The 17,028-nt window shown below is 58.4% G+C and overlaps 2 protein-coding genes and 1 long non-coding RNA gene across 3 annotated transcripts; all 3 read left to right on the top strand.

The window, feature by feature from the left end:
* Positions 1 to 32: 32 nt before the first annotated feature.
* Positions 33 to 7,118, top strand: LSM4 (LSM4 homolog, U6 small nuclear RNA and mRNA degradation associated). Its single transcript, XM_030466347.1, has 5 exons — positions 33 to 483; positions 699 to 740; positions 868 to 966; positions 2,720 to 2,903; positions 5,727 to 7,118. The coding sequence occupies exons 1-5, from the start codon at positions 481 to 483 to the stop codon at positions 5,813 to 5,815; spliced, it is 417 nt and encodes a 138-aa protein (XP_030322207.1). The 5' UTR covers positions 33 to 480; the 3' UTR covers positions 5,816 to 7,118.
* Positions 7,119 to 11,204: 4,086 nt separating this feature from the next.
* On the top strand, positions 11,205 to 12,651 carry JUND (JunD proto-oncogene, AP-1 transcription factor subunit). The gene has a single exon (XM_030466303.1). The coding sequence runs from the start codon at positions 11,376 to 11,378 to the stop codon at positions 12,339 to 12,341; it is 966 nt and encodes a 321-aa protein (XP_030322163.1). The 5' UTR covers positions 11,205 to 11,375; the 3' UTR covers positions 12,342 to 12,651.
* Positions 12,652 to 14,349: 1,698 nt separating this feature from the next.
* LOC115599827 lies at positions 14,350 to 16,862 on the top strand. The gene is made up of 3 exons (XR_003988632.1): positions 14,350 to 14,406; positions 16,300 to 16,406; positions 16,838 to 16,862. It is a non-coding gene; the product is annotated as an uncharacterized LOC115599827 (long non-coding RNA).
* The last annotated feature ends 166 nt before the right edge of the window (positions 16,863 to 17,028 follow it).

A 17,028-nucleotide genomic window follows, 5' to 3' on the forward strand; every position in this document is an offset into this window, starting at 1 on the left:
CCTAGAGCGGTCCCTACGAGCCGCTTCCGCCGCTGGGCGGAAATCGCTTTAGCGGGAAAGATCCCGGAGGCGGGAGCGGGACCGGGGACGTTTCCCCGTTATCCGGAGCTGGGAGGGGGAGTCTGAGGGACTCCGGGGCGGCTGCCTCAGCGCGGGCTCCGGAGGGACTTTGTCAAAGCGCCACGAAACGCTCAGTCCCCTCACGTTCGGGGGAGGGACCCGGGGAGAGCGCGAACCACGGCGCGGATCCACCGGTACCGGGAGGAGACACCGGGGAACGGGACCGCTCCTCGCTTTGCGGCGCTGTCGCAAAAAAGCGCGGAGCGGAGCCGGGCCGCGCTCTGATTGGCTCGACCGGAGCCGCGCCGCACTCTGATTGGCTCCTCCTGACCTGCGCCGCGCTCTGATTGGCTCCGCTGGGGAGGGGGGCGGGTCCAGCGGCAGCGCCCGGCGCGGCGGCGGCTCCGGGGCTCCGGCACGATGGTGAGTGAGGAACCGGAGCGGAGCGGGCCGAACCGGGGCTGGGGGGACAACCCGGGACCGTGGGGAGGGGCCGGAACGGTGGGAAGGGCCGGGAGGGGTGGGGAGGGCCCGGTTGGACTCTGCCCGCTGCTTGGTCCCGGTTCCCGGTGGGTGTCCCGGTTCCCGGCGGGTGTCCCGGTTCCCGGCGCTGCCTGAATCCTCTCTCCCTCTCCCAGCTGCCCCTGTCCCTGCTGAAGACGGCGCAGAACCACCCCATGGTGAGTACCGTCCCCCGCAACCCCGTTAATACCGGGACCGGCGTCTCCTGACTCCCGTTTTTCGGTGGTTTCTTTGAGGATTATTTTTTCATTATTTATTTATTTATTTTCCCCCCCCCCCCCGCAGCTGGTGGAGCTGAAGAACGGGGAAACGTACAACGGGCACCTGGTGAGCTGTGACAACTGGATGAACATCAACCTCCGGGAGGTCATCTGCACATCCCGGGTAAGGATGCACCCCCGGGAATCGGGATCACCCCCCCGGGAACCGGGGTCACCCGGGGGTCCCTCCTCTCCTCCTTCGAGGCCAGCTCTGCCGTGGGAGTGGGTTTTTTATGGGAAATAAGGGATTCAGGTAATTATTTGGGACTTGGGGCTGTCCCCCAAGTTCCCCCCCCCAAATCTGGGGCTCGGGGCCACCATTCCCCCATCTCCCGAATCCAAACGGAGCTTCCCAAGCTCAGGAATCTCCCTCTGCCCGGGCAGGGAGTTTCCCCTTCCCTTTTCCTGCTGTTTTAATCCATATTTTTATCTCTTCTCTCCCATCCTTCACCTCCAACCAGAGCCCGTGGAGCTCTGCACCCTCCGGGATGCCCTTGGCCAAAGGTTCTTCAGGAGCTTGGGATCTGGGTTTTAACCTCACTGGGAAGATCCCAGACACATTTCCTGCTCTATTCCTACCCTGGAATATCAGAAAAAAAAATTCCCTCATTCTCAGCAACCCTTTTTACCCCCCCAGATTTATTCTGCCAGCGTTTGGGAAGTGCATTTGGATGTCAGGAGGGACTCAGAGGGATCCTGTCCCCCAGCCAAGCAGCCCCCTCCATCCTCTTGGCTTCAAACCCCCTAAATCCTTCCCAAAGTCGAAGGAAAACCCAACTGGAAGCACCTTACTGGTGGCACTGGTGGGGATTGGCCACTAGATGGCACGGGGTGGCGAGGAACCGGCAGCCCTGGCCCCCAGGGAGGGAAGGAAGGAGGAGGAAGGGAGGGAGATGTTTACTCCGGGGAGCCCGGAACGAGGAAGAGGAGGAGGTTGGGAGCCAAGAGGGCAGAGCCAGGACAGGGTGGGGGTTTTTTTTGGGTGTTTTTTTTAGGAGCAGATTCCTTCTGTCTCCTCTTGTGCTGCAGGGATTTGTCTGGGCAGGCAGAGTCGCCCCAAATAACTCCTCCTGGAGAGAAGGGGAGGAGGAGGAGAAGGTGGGGGAGGGAAAAAAAAAGCAATTTTTTTAGTCCCAGGAGGGGAGGCAGGAGGTGTGGGTCCCTTTGTCCCTCCTCCCTGTGACATCATGGGCAGGGAAATTGTTGTTGGGCTCCTTCCTCTTCCCACCACCACCCTCCTCAGCGAGGAAAAACCCCAAAATGGCTCTGAGAAACCACACCCCCACACACACACTGCCCCCAGAACCATTTTAGGGGGTTCAATCTCCAGAGAAATTCCATCCAGCAGCTGCTGCTTCCCCTTTCCCACCCTGCTGGCTCCATTCCTGCCCCCCCATTCCTGCTCCATCCCCCCCCTGGAGGAGGGACGGAGGGAGGGAAGGTGAGAGGAAGAACCCAGCCCTGCTGTGCACACCTTGGCAGCACTTTTGGTGGGTTTTTTGGTGCCAGAGTTGTTTTTTTGGAGCTCTGGGGTGGAACTCACCACCCCCACCTCTCCCCTGCTGCTCTCAGTTCCCATTTTCCCTCCTCTCCTCAACCTCTTCCTTCATTTTCTGTGAGTGCCCAGGAGAAATTTAACCTAAAGTTGCTCCTAGCTCAGTTCCCACCCCTCAGGTTGTACTGGGGAGAGGGAAAACCCCTCTATTTTCATATTTTTTGTCAGCTAGTTGCAGAAAATGCTTTCAGAAAGTGTTGAAAAGGGCAGAAACCCTGAGCAGAAGTGACAGAACCTCCCCAGTGCCCCCCAGAATGATCCAAAAGCACTGGGTTTCTTGGGGTTTTTTTTATTATCTTTTTATTTGCTGCTTCCCTGACAGGATGGAGACAAATTCTGGAGAATGCCAGAGTGCTACATCCGTGGCAGCACCATCAAATACCTCCGGATCCCTGATGAAATCATTGATATGGTGAAGGAAGAGGTGGTGTCCAAGGGCAGAGGCCGTGGGGGGATGCAGCAGCAGAAGCAGCAAAAGGGCCGTGGGATTGGAGGTGCTGGAAGAGGTAAAAAAAAATGCCACAGGGGGAGTTTTCCAGCTTGGAAAAGGCTGAGGGGGATCCCTGGCTCCAGGTTTCACCTCTGGTGCAAGGGAATCAGGTTTGGGTTGTAGAGAAGGAGGAGGAAGGATTGGTGCCAAGGATGTGCCTCTCTCCTTCCTGGGGTTGGGAAGGAGCTTCAGAGAGGCTGGATTTGGGTTCTTTAACCCCTCCTGGATCCTTCAGGAATGTGGCCCTGGAAAACTGGGGTCTGGGAGAGCAGGAAATGGTGATACTGGTTGAATGGGGGCTCCAACTGTGGTGGGGGAGATCAAACCATTAGCATTTCCCCCATTCTAATGGGGCTTTTAATCTTGGCTTGGGTTTTTTGGGGGGGTTTTAATGTAGCTGAGGGTTTGTCTTCCTCCTGTTTGAGGTCAGTAATTCTCTGCTAAAGGGGAGGTTGCCACTGAGCTAAAAAAAAACAGGTCACCCAAACAACTCTTCCTTCCCTGGCTCACTTCAGGCTTTCAGAGCACTTCAGCTGGGGATGGATTTGCTTTTTTTATTCCCCAGACTGTCCTGATGGAAACCTCAGAGCCCTTTCTCTCCTCCCAGAGCCCTTTCTCTCCTCTCAGGGCCCTTTCTCTCCTCTCAGGGCCCTTTCTCTCAGAGCTCTTTCTCTCCTCTCGGGATCCCTTCTCTCCTCTCGGGGTCCTTTCTCTCCTCCCAGAGCCCTTTCTCTCCTCTCAGATCTCTCCTCTCAGGGTCCTTTCTCTCCTCTCAGAGTTGTTTTCCAGAGCTGTTTCTCTCCTCAGAGTTGTTTTTCAGAGCTCTTTCTCTCCTCTCAGGGTCCTTTCTCTCCTCTCAGAGCCCTTTCCCTCCTCTCAGGGTCCTTTCCCTCCTCTCAGGGTCCTTTCTCTCCTCTCGGGGTCCTTTCTCTCCTCTCAGGGTCCTTTCTCTCCTCTCGGGGTCCTTTCCCTCCTCTCAGAGCTCTTTCTCTCCTCTCAGGGTCCTTTCTCTCCTCTCAGAGCCCTTTCCCTCCTCTCGGGGTCCTTTCTCTCCTCTCAGGGTCCTTTCCCTCCTCTCAGAGTTGTTTTCCAGAGCTGTTTCTCTCCTCAGAGTTGTTTTTCAGAGCTCTTTCTCTCCTCTCAGGGTCCTTTCTCTCCTCTCGGGGTCCTTTCCCTCCTCTCGGGGTCCTTTCCCTCCTCTCGGGGTCCTTTCCCTCCTCTCAGGGTCCTTTCCCTCCTCTCGGGGTCCTTTCCCTCCTCTCGGGGTCCTTTCCCTCCTCTCAGGGTCCTTTCTCTCCTCTCAGGGTCCTTTCTCTCCTCTCAGAGCTCTTTCTCTCCTCAAAGCTCTTTCTCTCCTCTCAGGGTCCTTTCTCTCCTCTCAGAGTTGTTTTTCAGAGCTCTTTCTCTCCTTTCAGAGCCATCTCCCTCCCTGCTCCCCCTTCTGCCACATCTTCCTGATCCCCTTTGAGGTCTCCCCTCTTGGCCCTGGGGTTGCTAACTGAGGAGCTTCAAAATCCTCATTTCCTGCACCAAAACTCAGGAGTTTTGCTGAGGAAATGCTGAAGTTTTTCAAGGCTCCTTGGGGACTGAGGCTCCAAGGGGCACAGTAATCCCTGCTGAAACACCAGGAGCATTTGGAAGGTGGAAGGAGAGCCAGGATTGACCCAGGGCCATCCCCACACCCACACCCTGCAGCATCTCCCACTCCCCAGGGATTTTTGGAGGGAAAAACAACAAAACCCATGAGATTCCTGCTGCCTCCTGGAAGCTCCCAGCATGCAGAAATGACCTTTACAAATCTGAAGGCGTTTTTATTTTTCCTCCTTCCCTTTGCAGTGTCCAAAGCACTTGGCAGAACAGCTTTTTTCTTTTTTTTTCTATTTTATTTTGGGTTTTTTTATTATTATTCTTTTTTTTTTTCTGGGATCTGGTTATTTGGACAAACATTTGAGCTGCCAGGTTTGCTTTGCTGTGTGGAAATCTCCACCTGGAGAGCTGAGGCTGTGTTTTTTGGAGGTGGAGTTTCCCTCCTGGTTTGATGTGCAGCTTCAGTTTGCTGATGGAAGGGTTTGGTTTGGTTTGGTTTGGTTTGGTTTCTCAAGGGAAGCTTTGGCATTTGCTAATTAGCTCAAAAGGTTTGGCTCTCATTCCTGAGCAAGAAGGGAGGAGGGTTAAAACAATTTTTTTTAATAAAAAAAATAAAAAATAAAAGGCCAACAGGCAGGAGGAAAGCTGTAATTGTGCATGGAGTTAAAGGATTATTGTTCCTGACACTGGTAATCCTGCATCTTTTACTTCTTGCCTTGCCAAATTCAGGTTTTGCTGAGCATCCCAAGGACTCCAGGGCTTTGGAGCAAGTTTTCTTTTTTGCCTTTGGTTTAGGGATGTCTCCTGAAGGCTCTAGAGAAGCTCTGGGGTCTCTTTGGGTTCTGCCTCCTGTGGGAGGAGATCCCCAGCCAGATTCCAGGAGAAAAATGACTGCTGGGAGCCTGGAGTTGCTTTTGGGGTGAATAGGGGCAGGAAGGAACTACTTTTTAGCTGTTTTGCTGAGCATCCCAAGGACTCCAGGGCTTTGGAGCAAGTTTTCTTTTTTGCCTTTGGTTTAGGGGTGTCTCCTGGAGGCTCTAGAGAAGCTCTGAGGAGCTGAGGGAAGAGATCCCCAGCCAGATTCCAGGAGAAAAATGACTGCTGGGAGCCTGGAGTTGCTTTTGGGGTGAATAGGGGCAGGAAGGAAGTACTTTTTAGCTGTTTTGCAGCCAATCTTCAAGTCATCCACCTCCCTTGGGTTTGCTTGCAGGACACCCAGCTCATCCCTGCTCTCTTCTCTCTGGTCCTACAGGTGTCTTTGGTGGCCGTGGTCGAGGAATCCCAGGCAGTGGAAGAGGGCAGCAGGAAAAGAAGCCAGGCAGACAAGCAGCAAAGCAATGAGGACAAGCTGGGGACAGTGCCACCACCCCTGGGTGGCTTTTTAGCACCTCAGGATTGCCACGTCTGCAACAAACAAACCACAAATGTTCCCTTTCTGCTCCTCTCCCAGTCCATCCCTGCCCGAATCATCTGGTTTGGGACACCCCCCTCCACCCCCCTGGCAATTGAATTGGGTAAAGGGGTAAATTCACTCCTTGTAGGCAGCAAATCATTGGAAATATTTAAAAAAAAATAATTATTCATGGTTAAAGACTTAATTTCTGCTTTCTCCTGAGAGAGAGAGAGAACAAGAGAGCACAGGTTTATTTTTCAGGCTCCCCAGGTTTCATTTCCAAGCTGAGTTGGTGTGAGAAGGAAGGCAAAGGCTTACTGGCTTGTTTGGGAGTAGTTTTATTTTTAATATATATACTTGAAGCTTGGTAACAGATGTGTTTTGGTTTGAAAATGCTGAACTTGAGGCAATTGTGGCTTCACAGGAGAAGTCTTAAAGATCTGGGGGTTATGAAGAACAACCAGCTTGGAAGCTCTTGCTGCTTTTCTGTTGCTGGGGAGTTCTGGGGTTGAGGTTGGGATGAATCCTCCCAAGTTTGGTTTTTTTTTCCAAGTTTTGTGATAAATGAGAGTTCCCCAATTAGATTATTAACTGATAGGACTTCAGGTGAGAAGTTGCCATGAAAGGAAAAGCTTTTCTGTGTTTTCTTGCCCCTTTACTCTCCCTGCTCCTGCTGAGCTGGGATTTCTTTTTCCCCCTGTGCCATTGACACCAAGTCCTGAACTCCAATAATATTTCTCAACCTTTTTTTTTTTCTTCTCCTCCTGCTACCTGGTGATTGATTTTTCTCTGCTCTTGTCACTTCCAGGCAGCAAATCCCTTCCCTGGTGCCACAGACCAGTGTGTCCCCTCCTCTACCTTCAGATTCCTGGGAATTCCCACCTTGGGTTGCTCCAATCTTCCATCCCATGGCACTCAGGGTTCCCATGAGCAAAATGCACCCCAAAAATATCCCAACTGAGGCTCTGCCTGGGGGAGAAAGAGGCTCTGACCTTGGCTTAGCCCCTGGGAGAGATGAAATAATTGAATTTGAGGGGGAAAGCCTGATCTTGTGATTTGTTTTGAACAGTTTCTTTATGGGTTTGTTTGTGTTTTGTTTTTCCAACTGATTCCTCTCTTGGAGCCTCCTCTGCCATCACCACTGGAGGGAGAAAATGGGTGAAGAACCTGCTTTTATAGATACTTATTTTTTTAATGTTTCTACAAGTTGTGCTCAGTGGGGAGTAGGAATAAATCACCCACCTGTACAAACTGCCTCCTTCTCTCTTTGCCCACACCCCAGGCCCCAACTTTGGTTTCCAACAGCACCCATGTGTCCTCCCCAACCACTTTTCCTCCCTGAGGTGTTCCCTGCCAGCTCTCCATCCCAGCTTCTCCCAAGGAGCCAATTCCCAATGCTGGGAAGGAGGCACCTGTGTCCTCCCTCCCTTCCTCCCTCCTAGATATTTGCTCTCAAATCCCCCACCCTGTCTCAGATATTCCTCCTCCCAGCCTGCTCCCTGCCTCCAGCCACAGAAACTCCACGTGTTGGGGCTGGAGAAGGAGGGAACTGTCTGGATTTCGGGTCTGTTCCCACTGGATAAATCTTCACTGCAACAATGGGACCTTTGGCTTCAGCTCAGGGTTGGGTTCTCCAAGAACATCTTATCTCCTGGCGAGGCTGGGGCCTTGGAACTCGTTAACTTCTTGGCTTTAATTACCACCAGAGCCTTTCACAGCCTTCATGGTTGCCTCCCCACCCCCTCTCCAGGAATAGTTTTGGCCCTGCTGCCATTTCCAGCAGGTTGGGTGGACCACAGCTCCGCGGTGATGCTCGCCGGTGGCTTTGGGGCTTTCCAGCCCTAAATAAAAAACAATTCAAGCTCCGGAGGGGGGGGGGGTGTGTGTGCAAGCTGCAAAAGAAAAAAAAAAAACCAACCAAACCAGGGAGGAGTGAGATAAAAGCAACAAAGCAGAGAGGAGGAAAAAGGGTTGAGCTTCGCTGCCGGCGTGGGTGGGAGCCAACGCGTCCCGGCCGGAAAGACGGGATGGGGTGCGGGGTGGGGGGACACCCAGCAAAAAAAACACCCTGGAAACCCTCCTGGCTCCTTTCCCCTGATTTTTTTTTGTTTGTTTTCGGAGGGGGGGTGCAGCTCCAGGGCCGTCGTGCCATGACTCAGGCCTGGGGTGGCCCAGGAATAGTTCCAGAGCAGCGACTGGGACGCGGAGGGAGTGGCTGCTGAAATACTTCAGGGCTGCGCTAAGCAACTAAAAATACCCAGCAAGCACTCCTCCTTTTTATGCTTTTTTTTTTAATTTTTTTGTCCTTTTTTAAACGCGTTTTATGCCTTTTTTTTATTATTTTTTTCTCTCGAGTTTGTCGGGGGCCCCAGTGGCCCCTGGGGGATCGGGGCTGGCAAGCGGGGACTTCTTGTTTTTCCCAGTTCGGTTCCTCCCTCCCTCCCCCTGGCCCTGACTCACAGGCGGCTCCTCCGCTGCCCGTGGTGCCACCGAACCTTCTGTTCGGGTCCAAATGTTTGGTTTGGGTCGGTTTGGGTATTTTTGGTTGGTTGGGGTTTTTTGTTGATTTGGTTTTTCTTTTTTTTTTCTTTTCTTTTTTTGGAGGGGGAGGGGGCGTTTCAGGGTGGCTTTTTTTTCTTTTTCCTTTTTTTCTTTTTTTTTTTTTTCTTTTTTTCTTTTTTCCCTTTTTTCTTTTTTTTTCTTTTTTCTTTTTTCCTTTTTTCTTTTTTTCTTTTTTCCCTTTTTCTTTTTTTCTTTTTTCTTTTTCCTTTTTTTCTTTTTTCTTTTTCCCTTTTTCTTTTTTCTTTTTCTTTTTTTCCTTTTTTTCTTTTTTTCTTTTTTCTTTTTTCCTTTTTTCTTTTTTCTTTTCTTTTTCTTTTTTTCTTTTTTCTTTTTTTTTTTTCCTTTTTTTGTTTTTTCCTTTTTTTTCTTTTTTTCCTTTTTTATTTTTTTCTTCTTTTCTTTTTTTTTTTGTTTTGGTTTTTTTCTTTTTGGGGGGAGTTTTTATGTTGTTGTTTCGTTGGTTTTTATTTTCTTCTCCACCTTCTCGGTCCCCTGCTTGGGATTTGGGATCCGGTCGGTGGTGGCACCTTGGCTCAGATCCCAGCTTGCCACACGGTGGAATGGAGCCGGTTGGGAATGGATCCCCGAGGGAAGGGGGGAGGGAGAGGGGGGGGGAAATTTGGGGGTAATAGGGGCCATTTAGGGACCCTCCATTTAGGGACCCCCCCATTTAGGGACCCCCCATTTAGGGGGGGTGCAGTGAATTTCTCCCTGGCAGGTATGGAGGAGCCACTCAGGGGGTGCTGGGGGGGCCACCTCGTGCCCCTCCGGGACCAGCCGAGGTGATGGTGACACTGCCACCACCCTGGGGACTGTCCCCACGGGGGCCAAGCTGTGGAAGGGGTCACTGAATCATCCCCCTCATTAAACCCTCATTAAGAAAATGAAGCTGCTGCCTGACCCCGGGCTGTCACCGGCGAGACGTGGGGGGGGGGCTGGGGTTTGGGGACAAAGGGGTGAGTGGGCTGAGCACCGGTGGTGATGGGGGGGAAAGGGGGAAATTTTGGGGTGCTGAGCCCCTCGGGGGGGATGGTGTGGTTTTACTGGGGTTTTACTGAGGTTTTACTGGGGTTTTACTGGGGTTTTACCAGCAGCTGGGCCCAGCCGGGAGGTGGCTAGTGGCTCATGTCCCTGGGCCACCAGCCAGCCGCTCTTCAGGGAGGCCCCGGGGACTTCTTTGTTCCACCCTAAAACTCATTCGAGCACCTTCAGCCCAAACTTGGTTCTCATTTTGTCCCAGATTGGGATGGGGACACGGGCAGGGGGACAGCCAGCTAATGTTGGGGGGAGGGGACCCCACGGACCCTTTCTTGTCGTGTGTGTGTCCCCCCCCACCCCTTTGTCCCTCACCCGCCGGGTTTCGTCAGGATGGAAAAGCAGAACCTGCCGGTCCAGCCGCACCCTAATGACGGGCTGGGGGCGGAAACGGGGATGGTGGCTTCACCTGGGGACACCGAGCTCCTGGGGACACGGTGGGGGTGGCAGGGACTGGGGGGGACTCCATCCCCGGGCTGACCCACGCTCTGGGTTGATTAACCGGGATTAATTCGGGTTTTAATGAACTGCAGCTGGGGGGGAGGCAGGGAGGGTCCTGCCGGTCACAGTCCCCTCGTGTCACCGTGTCCCCGGTGCTGGCACCGCCTGTCCCGGGTTCACCGCCTGTCACCCGTGTCCCCTGTGGCCTCCCTGAGCCGTGCCACCCCATATTGTCCCTGTGCCACGCTGTCCCCACGGCTGTCGCCGTTCTCGTGCCGTGCCCCACGCCTTGTCACACTGTCCCTACAACGTGCCAGCTGCCACAGGGGACACGGGGCCAGCACAGCCGTCGAGGGCTCAATGTCCCCCCGGACAAGCCCCCCTCGCACGATTTTTCTCCCCCGTTAGCGCAGGAGCCATCTGGATGCCATTAAGGGCGGCTCCGCGTCCCCACTGCCCCCGTGTCCCCACCGCCCCCGTGTCACCACCGTCCCTGCCCTGCCGGGACCCCCGGGGCCGCAGCCACCGGTGCGGGGTTTAACCCGGGGTAGGGGGACATTAACCGGAGGTAGGGGGATGGTTACCGGAGGGGGGGGAGAGCTACCGGGGGGGGTTATTGTCGGTGCTGCCGCCCCCCCACGCAGCGGCTGCACGCGGGGATGGGTGACGTCACTGCTGACGCGGATCCACCCCCTCAGCCGCCCGCGGGCTTGGCCGGTGTGACGTCAGCCGCCGCCACCGCCGTTCCCGCCGTTTAACACCTTCCCCGGGGAGCCGGGAGAGGTCCCCGTGGATCCGAAGCGCTGGGCTCGGTCCGGGAACCACGGGATGTACGGACGGTTCTTCAAACAGAAGAAGAGGAACCGCGGGAGGTGTCGGGAGCCACGGTGGCTCCGTTCCACCGTGCAGCCTCCCCCCCACTGGGTCGGTCCCGCCGCAGTTGGGTGCCCTCGGGCTGCCGGTGCCCCGCTCCATTGCCCGGTTCCAGGCGGTGCCCGGTACCGGGCCCGGTGCCCGCCCCCTCCCTCCCTTTGTGCCCCTGGGCCACGTGACCTGCGCCTCCCCCGCCCTGACGTCAGCCCAGGGGCCCTCGCGCTGTTGTCCCGTTTACCCGCCGGTTGCCCCGGCAACGGCGGAGCCAGCGGTGGGCGTGTCCCCGCCTCCCTAAGCCCCGCCTCTCAGATGCAAAGAGAGGCGGGGCGAGGACGTCATCTTCAGCCAATCAGAGACGAGCGTGGTGAGGTCACCGCCGCGCCGCCGGGTATTTAATGCGCGGCGGGGGCCGCGGCGGCGGCAGACGCGTGTGTGTGCGCGCGCAGGAGCTGGGCCCGCCGCCGGTGCTACCGGCGCTCCCCCCGCCCTCCCTTCCCCCCCCTCCCGCAGCACGGTGCTTCCCCCCGTTCCCTCCTTCCCTCCCTTCCCTCCCCCCCGCCCCGGCCCCGTTCCCCCGCAGCCGGGCGGGGGAGGAGGATGGAAACACCCTTCTACCATGATGATGTGTTGAGCGGCCTCGGCAGCGGTTTCGTCCCGTCCTCCGGTAGCAGCGGGCTCCTCCTGCCCTTCCCCGGCGGCAGCATGATGAAGAAGGACGCGCTCGGTATGGCCTTACCGGAGCAGGTAGCGGCGGCTTTGAAAGGTCCGAGCGGTGAAGCGGCGGGATTGTTGGGTTCGGCTGAATTGGGGCTGTTAAAATTGGCTTCCCCCGAACTGGAGCGGCTCATCATCCAGTCCAACGGGATGATCACCACCACCCCCACCAGCGGCCAGTTCCTTTACCCTAAAGCGGCGGCTTCGGAGGAACAGGAGTTTGCCGAAGGTTTCGTTAAAGCCCTGGAGGACTTGCACAAGCAGAACCAGCTGGGCGGCGGCGGCGGCGGCAGCGCGGCGGGGAGCGGCGGCGGTGGAGGTGGAGGAGGAGGCGGAGGAGGAGGAGGAGGAGGCGGCAGCAGCGCGGGCGAGTTGCCCGCCGCCGGCCTGGCCCCGGAGCCGCCGGTCTACGCCAACCTCAGCAGCTACCCGGCGGTCAGCTACGCCGCCGATCCCGGCCCTTTCGCCGCTCCCCCGCCTCGGCTTCCCCCTCCGCCTCCTCCTCCACCTCCTTTAAAAGACGAACCCCAAATCGTCCCGGAGGTGCCGAGTTTCGGGGAGAGTCCCCCGCTCTCCCCCATCGACATGGACACGCAGGAGCGTATCAAGGCGGAACGCAAGCGTTTGAGGAATCGGATCGCCGCTTCTAAATGTCGCAAGAGGAAGCTGGAAAGGATCTCTCGTTTGGAAGAAAAAGTGAAAAGTCTCAAGAGTCAGAACACGGAGCTGGCCTCCACCGCCAGCCTGCTCCGGGAGCAGGTCGCCCAGCTCAAGCAGAAAGTCCTCAGCCACGTCAACAGCGGCTGCCAGCTCCTGCCCCAGCACCAGCACCAGGTGCCGGCTTACTGAACATCCCCCCCCCTCACACCCTTCTCGGGAATTTCGGGGAGGGGGGAGGACTCCCCTCAGCCTTCCCTCCGGGGAAAGAGGGATTTGGGGCTCGGCTACGGACTGATGGGCCCCGCGGGACTGAGGGTGGGAGGGGAGGATGGAGGGGGGGGGGCGGGGGTGCCTTCCCGCCCCGATTATGGACTCTGAAGGGGGAGCATGGGGTGAACCCCCCATCCCCCATGAACACACTCCCCACCCCCTTTCTCTGCCTTCGCTCCCCCGAGACATTCCAGTCAGGATCCCAGTAAAACCCCCTCGCCACCCAGAACCGCCTCTGGCTGTCTGCTGCGCCCGGGGAGCGGGGGGAGGACATGGAGCAGGGGGGGGGGGCGGATGGGGCCTCGGCGCGGGCAGGAAGCGGCGCGGCCATCTTGGGGCGGGAAGGGGGAAAGGGGGGGGGGGGGGAAGGGGGTGATGGCTGCCGGTGGGGACTGAGGGGCTACCGGGGGACTAGGAGGGGGTGTATGGGGTGACCCTCCCCGGGGTTTTGGGGGACACCCGAATCTGGGTGTCCGGGGGGTGGGAGAGTGTTGAGGGGGATGCTGGGGGGGGGCGGTGGAGTGTTTGGGGGGGGTTCTTTGTGCTTGGGTTATAGGATGGGATGCGATGGGGTTTTGGGGGGTGTCGGGTTACGCGGGGGTCTCTTGGGGGTGTCTGGGGGCTGAGGGAGGGGGGGATCCCAGCGAGAGGGGAGGTGGTGTGGTTGGGAGCCCTGATGGTGGCTGTGGCTTTGTCCCGGCTGTCGTCCTGTCAGCACCTTTGGGTGGCTGGTACCTGCATGGTAGGGAGGTCACCGACACCCCCACAGCACCCTGGGGTCACCCCCCAAGGCCGGGTTGGCCCTTGGCGGCTCCTCCCCGGGCTTTGGCAGCTGCCCATGGCTTCCCGGCACTGCCATCCTCCTCCTCCATGACCACCACCTGCGAGGAGGCTCCGTCCCCTGGAGCAACACCCAAGGGATGGACCCTCATTCCCTGGAGTTTTGGGGGACGGTGGCCTCGATGGCAGGAAGGTCTCCTTGGCTTCCACCAGGCAGCCCTGGCCTGTTCCAGCCGTGCCATACGGTGCCACGACATTCCATCCCCTGCCACCACCGGGTATTGTCCCAGTCCTGCTCTGGGGGGGCTGATGGGGACCCTGACACGCTGGAGTCCTGCCATGGGGGACCGTGGCCTCCCCAGGGACCCCGCAAGGTTTGCTAGGAGGAAGCAGCACGTCGGCACCGTCCCCACCGCGTGGAAGCAGCTGTGGTGTGGCCGTGCTGCACCCCGGATGTGCCATGGCAGCACCCAGACACAACGGGGGTGTCCCCATGTCCCTATGGCTGCTTCCAGCATGGGGCCCGGTGTCCCCACCTGCCCAGCTACAAGTGTCACCACATCATCGTGTGCCCTGGACCATGTCTGTGTGTCCCCACATCCCCACGTCCCTGTATCATCGAGTGGCTGTGTCCCCAAGTTTCCCACATCTCCGTGTCCCCCCACATCCCTAACTCTCTATGTCCTCAAGTTCCCTGTGTCCCCCCACCCTTCTGTCTCCATACATCTGTCCCCACATCCCCACCCCTCTGTGCCCCCATGTCCCCAAGTTTCCTGTCTCCCCACATCCCCAGCTCTCTGTGTCCCCAAGTTCCCTGTGTCCCCACACCCTTCTGTCCCCATACATCTATGTCCCCGCCCCTCTGTGTCCCCATGTCCCCAGCCCTCCTTGTCCCCAGGTCCCCTTATCACACCCCGGGCTGGGGCACTCAGAGCTGACTCCCGGTGCCCGGTTGGGGGAAACTGAGGCAGGGTTGGCCAGGAGGGATGGATGCCCTCGGAGGAGGGGGAGGGGGGGAATAGTCCTGGGGGTTCGGCTCTGCCCGGGACCCACAGGAGGAGCTGCGGGCGGGGTCCCCCTCCTCCCCCCCCCTCGCCTCCCTCGGGGCGGATAAAGGCGGCAGCGGAGCGGTCCCGGGGTGGCGGCATGGCCCGGGGCACCCTCCGTCTGCTGCTCTGCTGCGCCTCTGCCCTGCTCGCTGCAGGTACCGGGGGGCACCGGGGAGGGGGCTGGGGGTTTGTATCCCCCCCCGCAGTACCGGGGGTGTTTGCTTCCCGGTGGCACGGGTCGGTGGTCTCCTCCCCCGAGCAGTCCCGGAGCACCGGAGGGGGGAGTCTGGGTGCTCCGGAAGGGGAGCCCGTGTGTTCCCCCTCGTTCTGCTCTGTCCGGTGTGCTCAGGGCTACCGGGGGGTTGGAGGGTGTCCCTGTGCCCCCCGGGACCGGGCTGACCAGGCGGGAGTCCAGCTCTGCCTTGGGGCAGCCCGGGGCCCCGTGGCACGATGTGGGGTCTGCACCCCACGCCCGGGTGTACCGGGAGCCCGTTGGGGACGCTCCCCCCGGGGGGCTCGCCGGGCTGGGAGCCAGACCCGGCCCCACCCGTGCCGGCAGCACCGTGGGGCAGGATGCGGCCCCGGTGCTGCCAAACCGGCTGGGCCGGCTGGTTCTGGCAGTGGCGTGGGTGCTTCGGCACCGCCTTGGCATGCCGGAGGCAGAGGGCCCCGGTACCCCGTGCCGTGGCTCCCCAGTTTCCAGTCTGGCCCCCCAGAACCCCTCCCTGTACCCCGGGGTGCCTCAGTTTCCCCGTCTCGGCACGGCAGGTGATGGGTGCTGGGCGCTGGGCCCACCACCATGGTGACAGCTGGGAACAACCCTTCCTGGTGGGCATGGTGGCTGTGGGGACCCCTGGCACCCAACCATACTGACCTCATGTGGGTGCTGGCTCTGCCGTGGGGTGTTTTCTTTTGGGTTGGCCCGTGGGGCTGGGCTGGCCCCACTCCTCTTGTGCAAACAGAAGTGGGGTGGGTGAGGGCACTGCCACGTCCCAGGTGGCCTCAGCAATGTCCCCCTTGCCTGGGGGAGTTGTCTGGTGGGTGTCACAAAGCCCGGGCTGGCACATGGCCACCACCACCCCACTGCTCTGCTCACCCCCCTGCCATGGGATCTTGGCTCTTCCCAACCCTGGGTTTCTGGGTTTTGGTGCTGGTGAAATCTCATTTTTCTGGTTCTCTGCCTGTGACACCACCGGGACAACGTGCACCCTGAGGCTGGGAGCTGGGCTGGGTGCTGCTGCCTTTCCAGGGCCCTGCCTGCCCCACAGCCCCTCACTGACCTGATCCCTCCTGCACACCTTAGAGCTGGGACATGTCTCCACCTCCGTGCCTCAAATCAGCTCAGGGACAGACCTGGCATTGTCACCATCCCGCTCAGCCACCAACTCCAGAACATCCAGCATGTCTCCATCCAGCAAAACAACCACAGCAGCAGCAGCAGCTCTGATACCTTCTCTCAAAACCACCACAGCATCATCTCCCTCCACAACAACCTCAACAGCACTGAGCAGCACAAGGATGTCTTTGATAGCCATAACCACACCATCTCCACCCACCACAACCATGACACCATCTCCCTCCCTGACACCTCCACCCACCACAACCACACCACCATCTCCATCCAACACAACCACAGCACCATCTCCATCCAACACAACCACACCACCATCTCCATCCAACACAACCACACCATCTCCATCCAACACAACCACACCACCATCCCCACCCACCACAACCACACCACCATCTCCATCCAACACAACCACAGCACCATCTCCATCCAACACAACCACAGCACCATCTCCATCCAACACAACCACAGCACCATCTCCATCCAACACAACCACACCACCATCTCCATCCAACACAACCACACCACCATCCCCACCCACCACAACCACACCACCATCTCCATCCAACACAACCACACCACCATCTCCATCCAACACAAGCATGGCACCATCCCCGTCCAACACAACCACACCACCATCTCCATCCCCACCCAACCCAATCACCACCCAGTCTCCACCACTGCTCTCTCCATCCAGCACCTCCATGGCTCCATCTCCCTCCCTCAGCTCCCTGGCCACGGTGCATCCATCCCGCTCCAGGATGACATCAGCCAGCAGCAGCAGCACCATAGATGGCAGCTCTGGTGAGAGCGTGGCTTGGGAGGGGGTACCAGACAGGCAGGGAACCCCCCCGTGGGGTGCATGGGACCCCCATGGCTATGGTCAGTGCTGCTGATCCCCCCCTGCACCCCCAACTCAGGGGCTGTGCTCACAGGAGGGGGGGCAGGGGGCAGAGGGCAGATCTCTGGGTGCACCCAGAGCCCCCCTGTGCTGCCCCGTCCTCCCTGGGGGGCAGAGGGGTGAGAACTCCCCCTTTCTGCCTCTTGGGACCCCAACCAGGGAGGGTGCGTGGGCCCTTGGTTGGTGGAGGTGACAGGGGAGCTGTGTGCTGGGATGGGACAGCGAGGGGGGGGACACAGGGACCTGGAGGCAGTCTGGAGCCCCCAGAACCTTTGCGGTGCTGCTGGGGCGGGGGCGTGGAGGGGTTTATGAGGTGCCTGTTTCCCCCCCACAGCGCAGCCCCCTGCCCAGATCAGCCCTTTCACCATCATCATCATCTGCCTCTTCATCTGCCTGCTGGCGGGGGGGGCAGCCCTGCTGCTGGTGCAGCTGTGCCAGCACCGGACCCCCCGGTTCCGCCACCTGGACGAGGTGCCCATGGTGCGTGGGGGGACGGGGGGTGGGTGGGCAGCACGGCCAAGCTGT

The sequence above is a fragment of the Calypte anna genome, chromosome 28 (genome assembly GCF_003957555.1).
Source record: "Calypte anna isolate BGI_N300 chromosome 28, bCalAnn1_v1.p, whole genome shotgun sequence".
NCBI classification, from domain to species: domain Eukaryota; kingdom Metazoa; phylum Chordata; class Aves; order Apodiformes; family Trochilidae; genus Calypte; species Calypte anna.

Bases quoted from the DNA above. Each gene is read 5' to 3' on its own strand.
- JUND (XM_030466303.1), top strand. From the start codon at position 11,376: ATGGAAACACCCTTCTACCATGATGATGTGTTGAGCGGCCTCGGCAGC.
- LSM4 (XM_030466347.1), top strand. The intron at 741-867 runs GTGAGTACCGTC...CCCCCCCCGCAG, and splicing joins CGGCGCAGAACCACCCCATG to CTGGTGGAGCTGAAGAACGG. The intron at 967-2,719 runs GTAAGGATGCAC...CTTCCCTGACAG, and splicing joins AGGTCATCTGCACATCCCGG to GATGGAGACAAATTCTGGAG.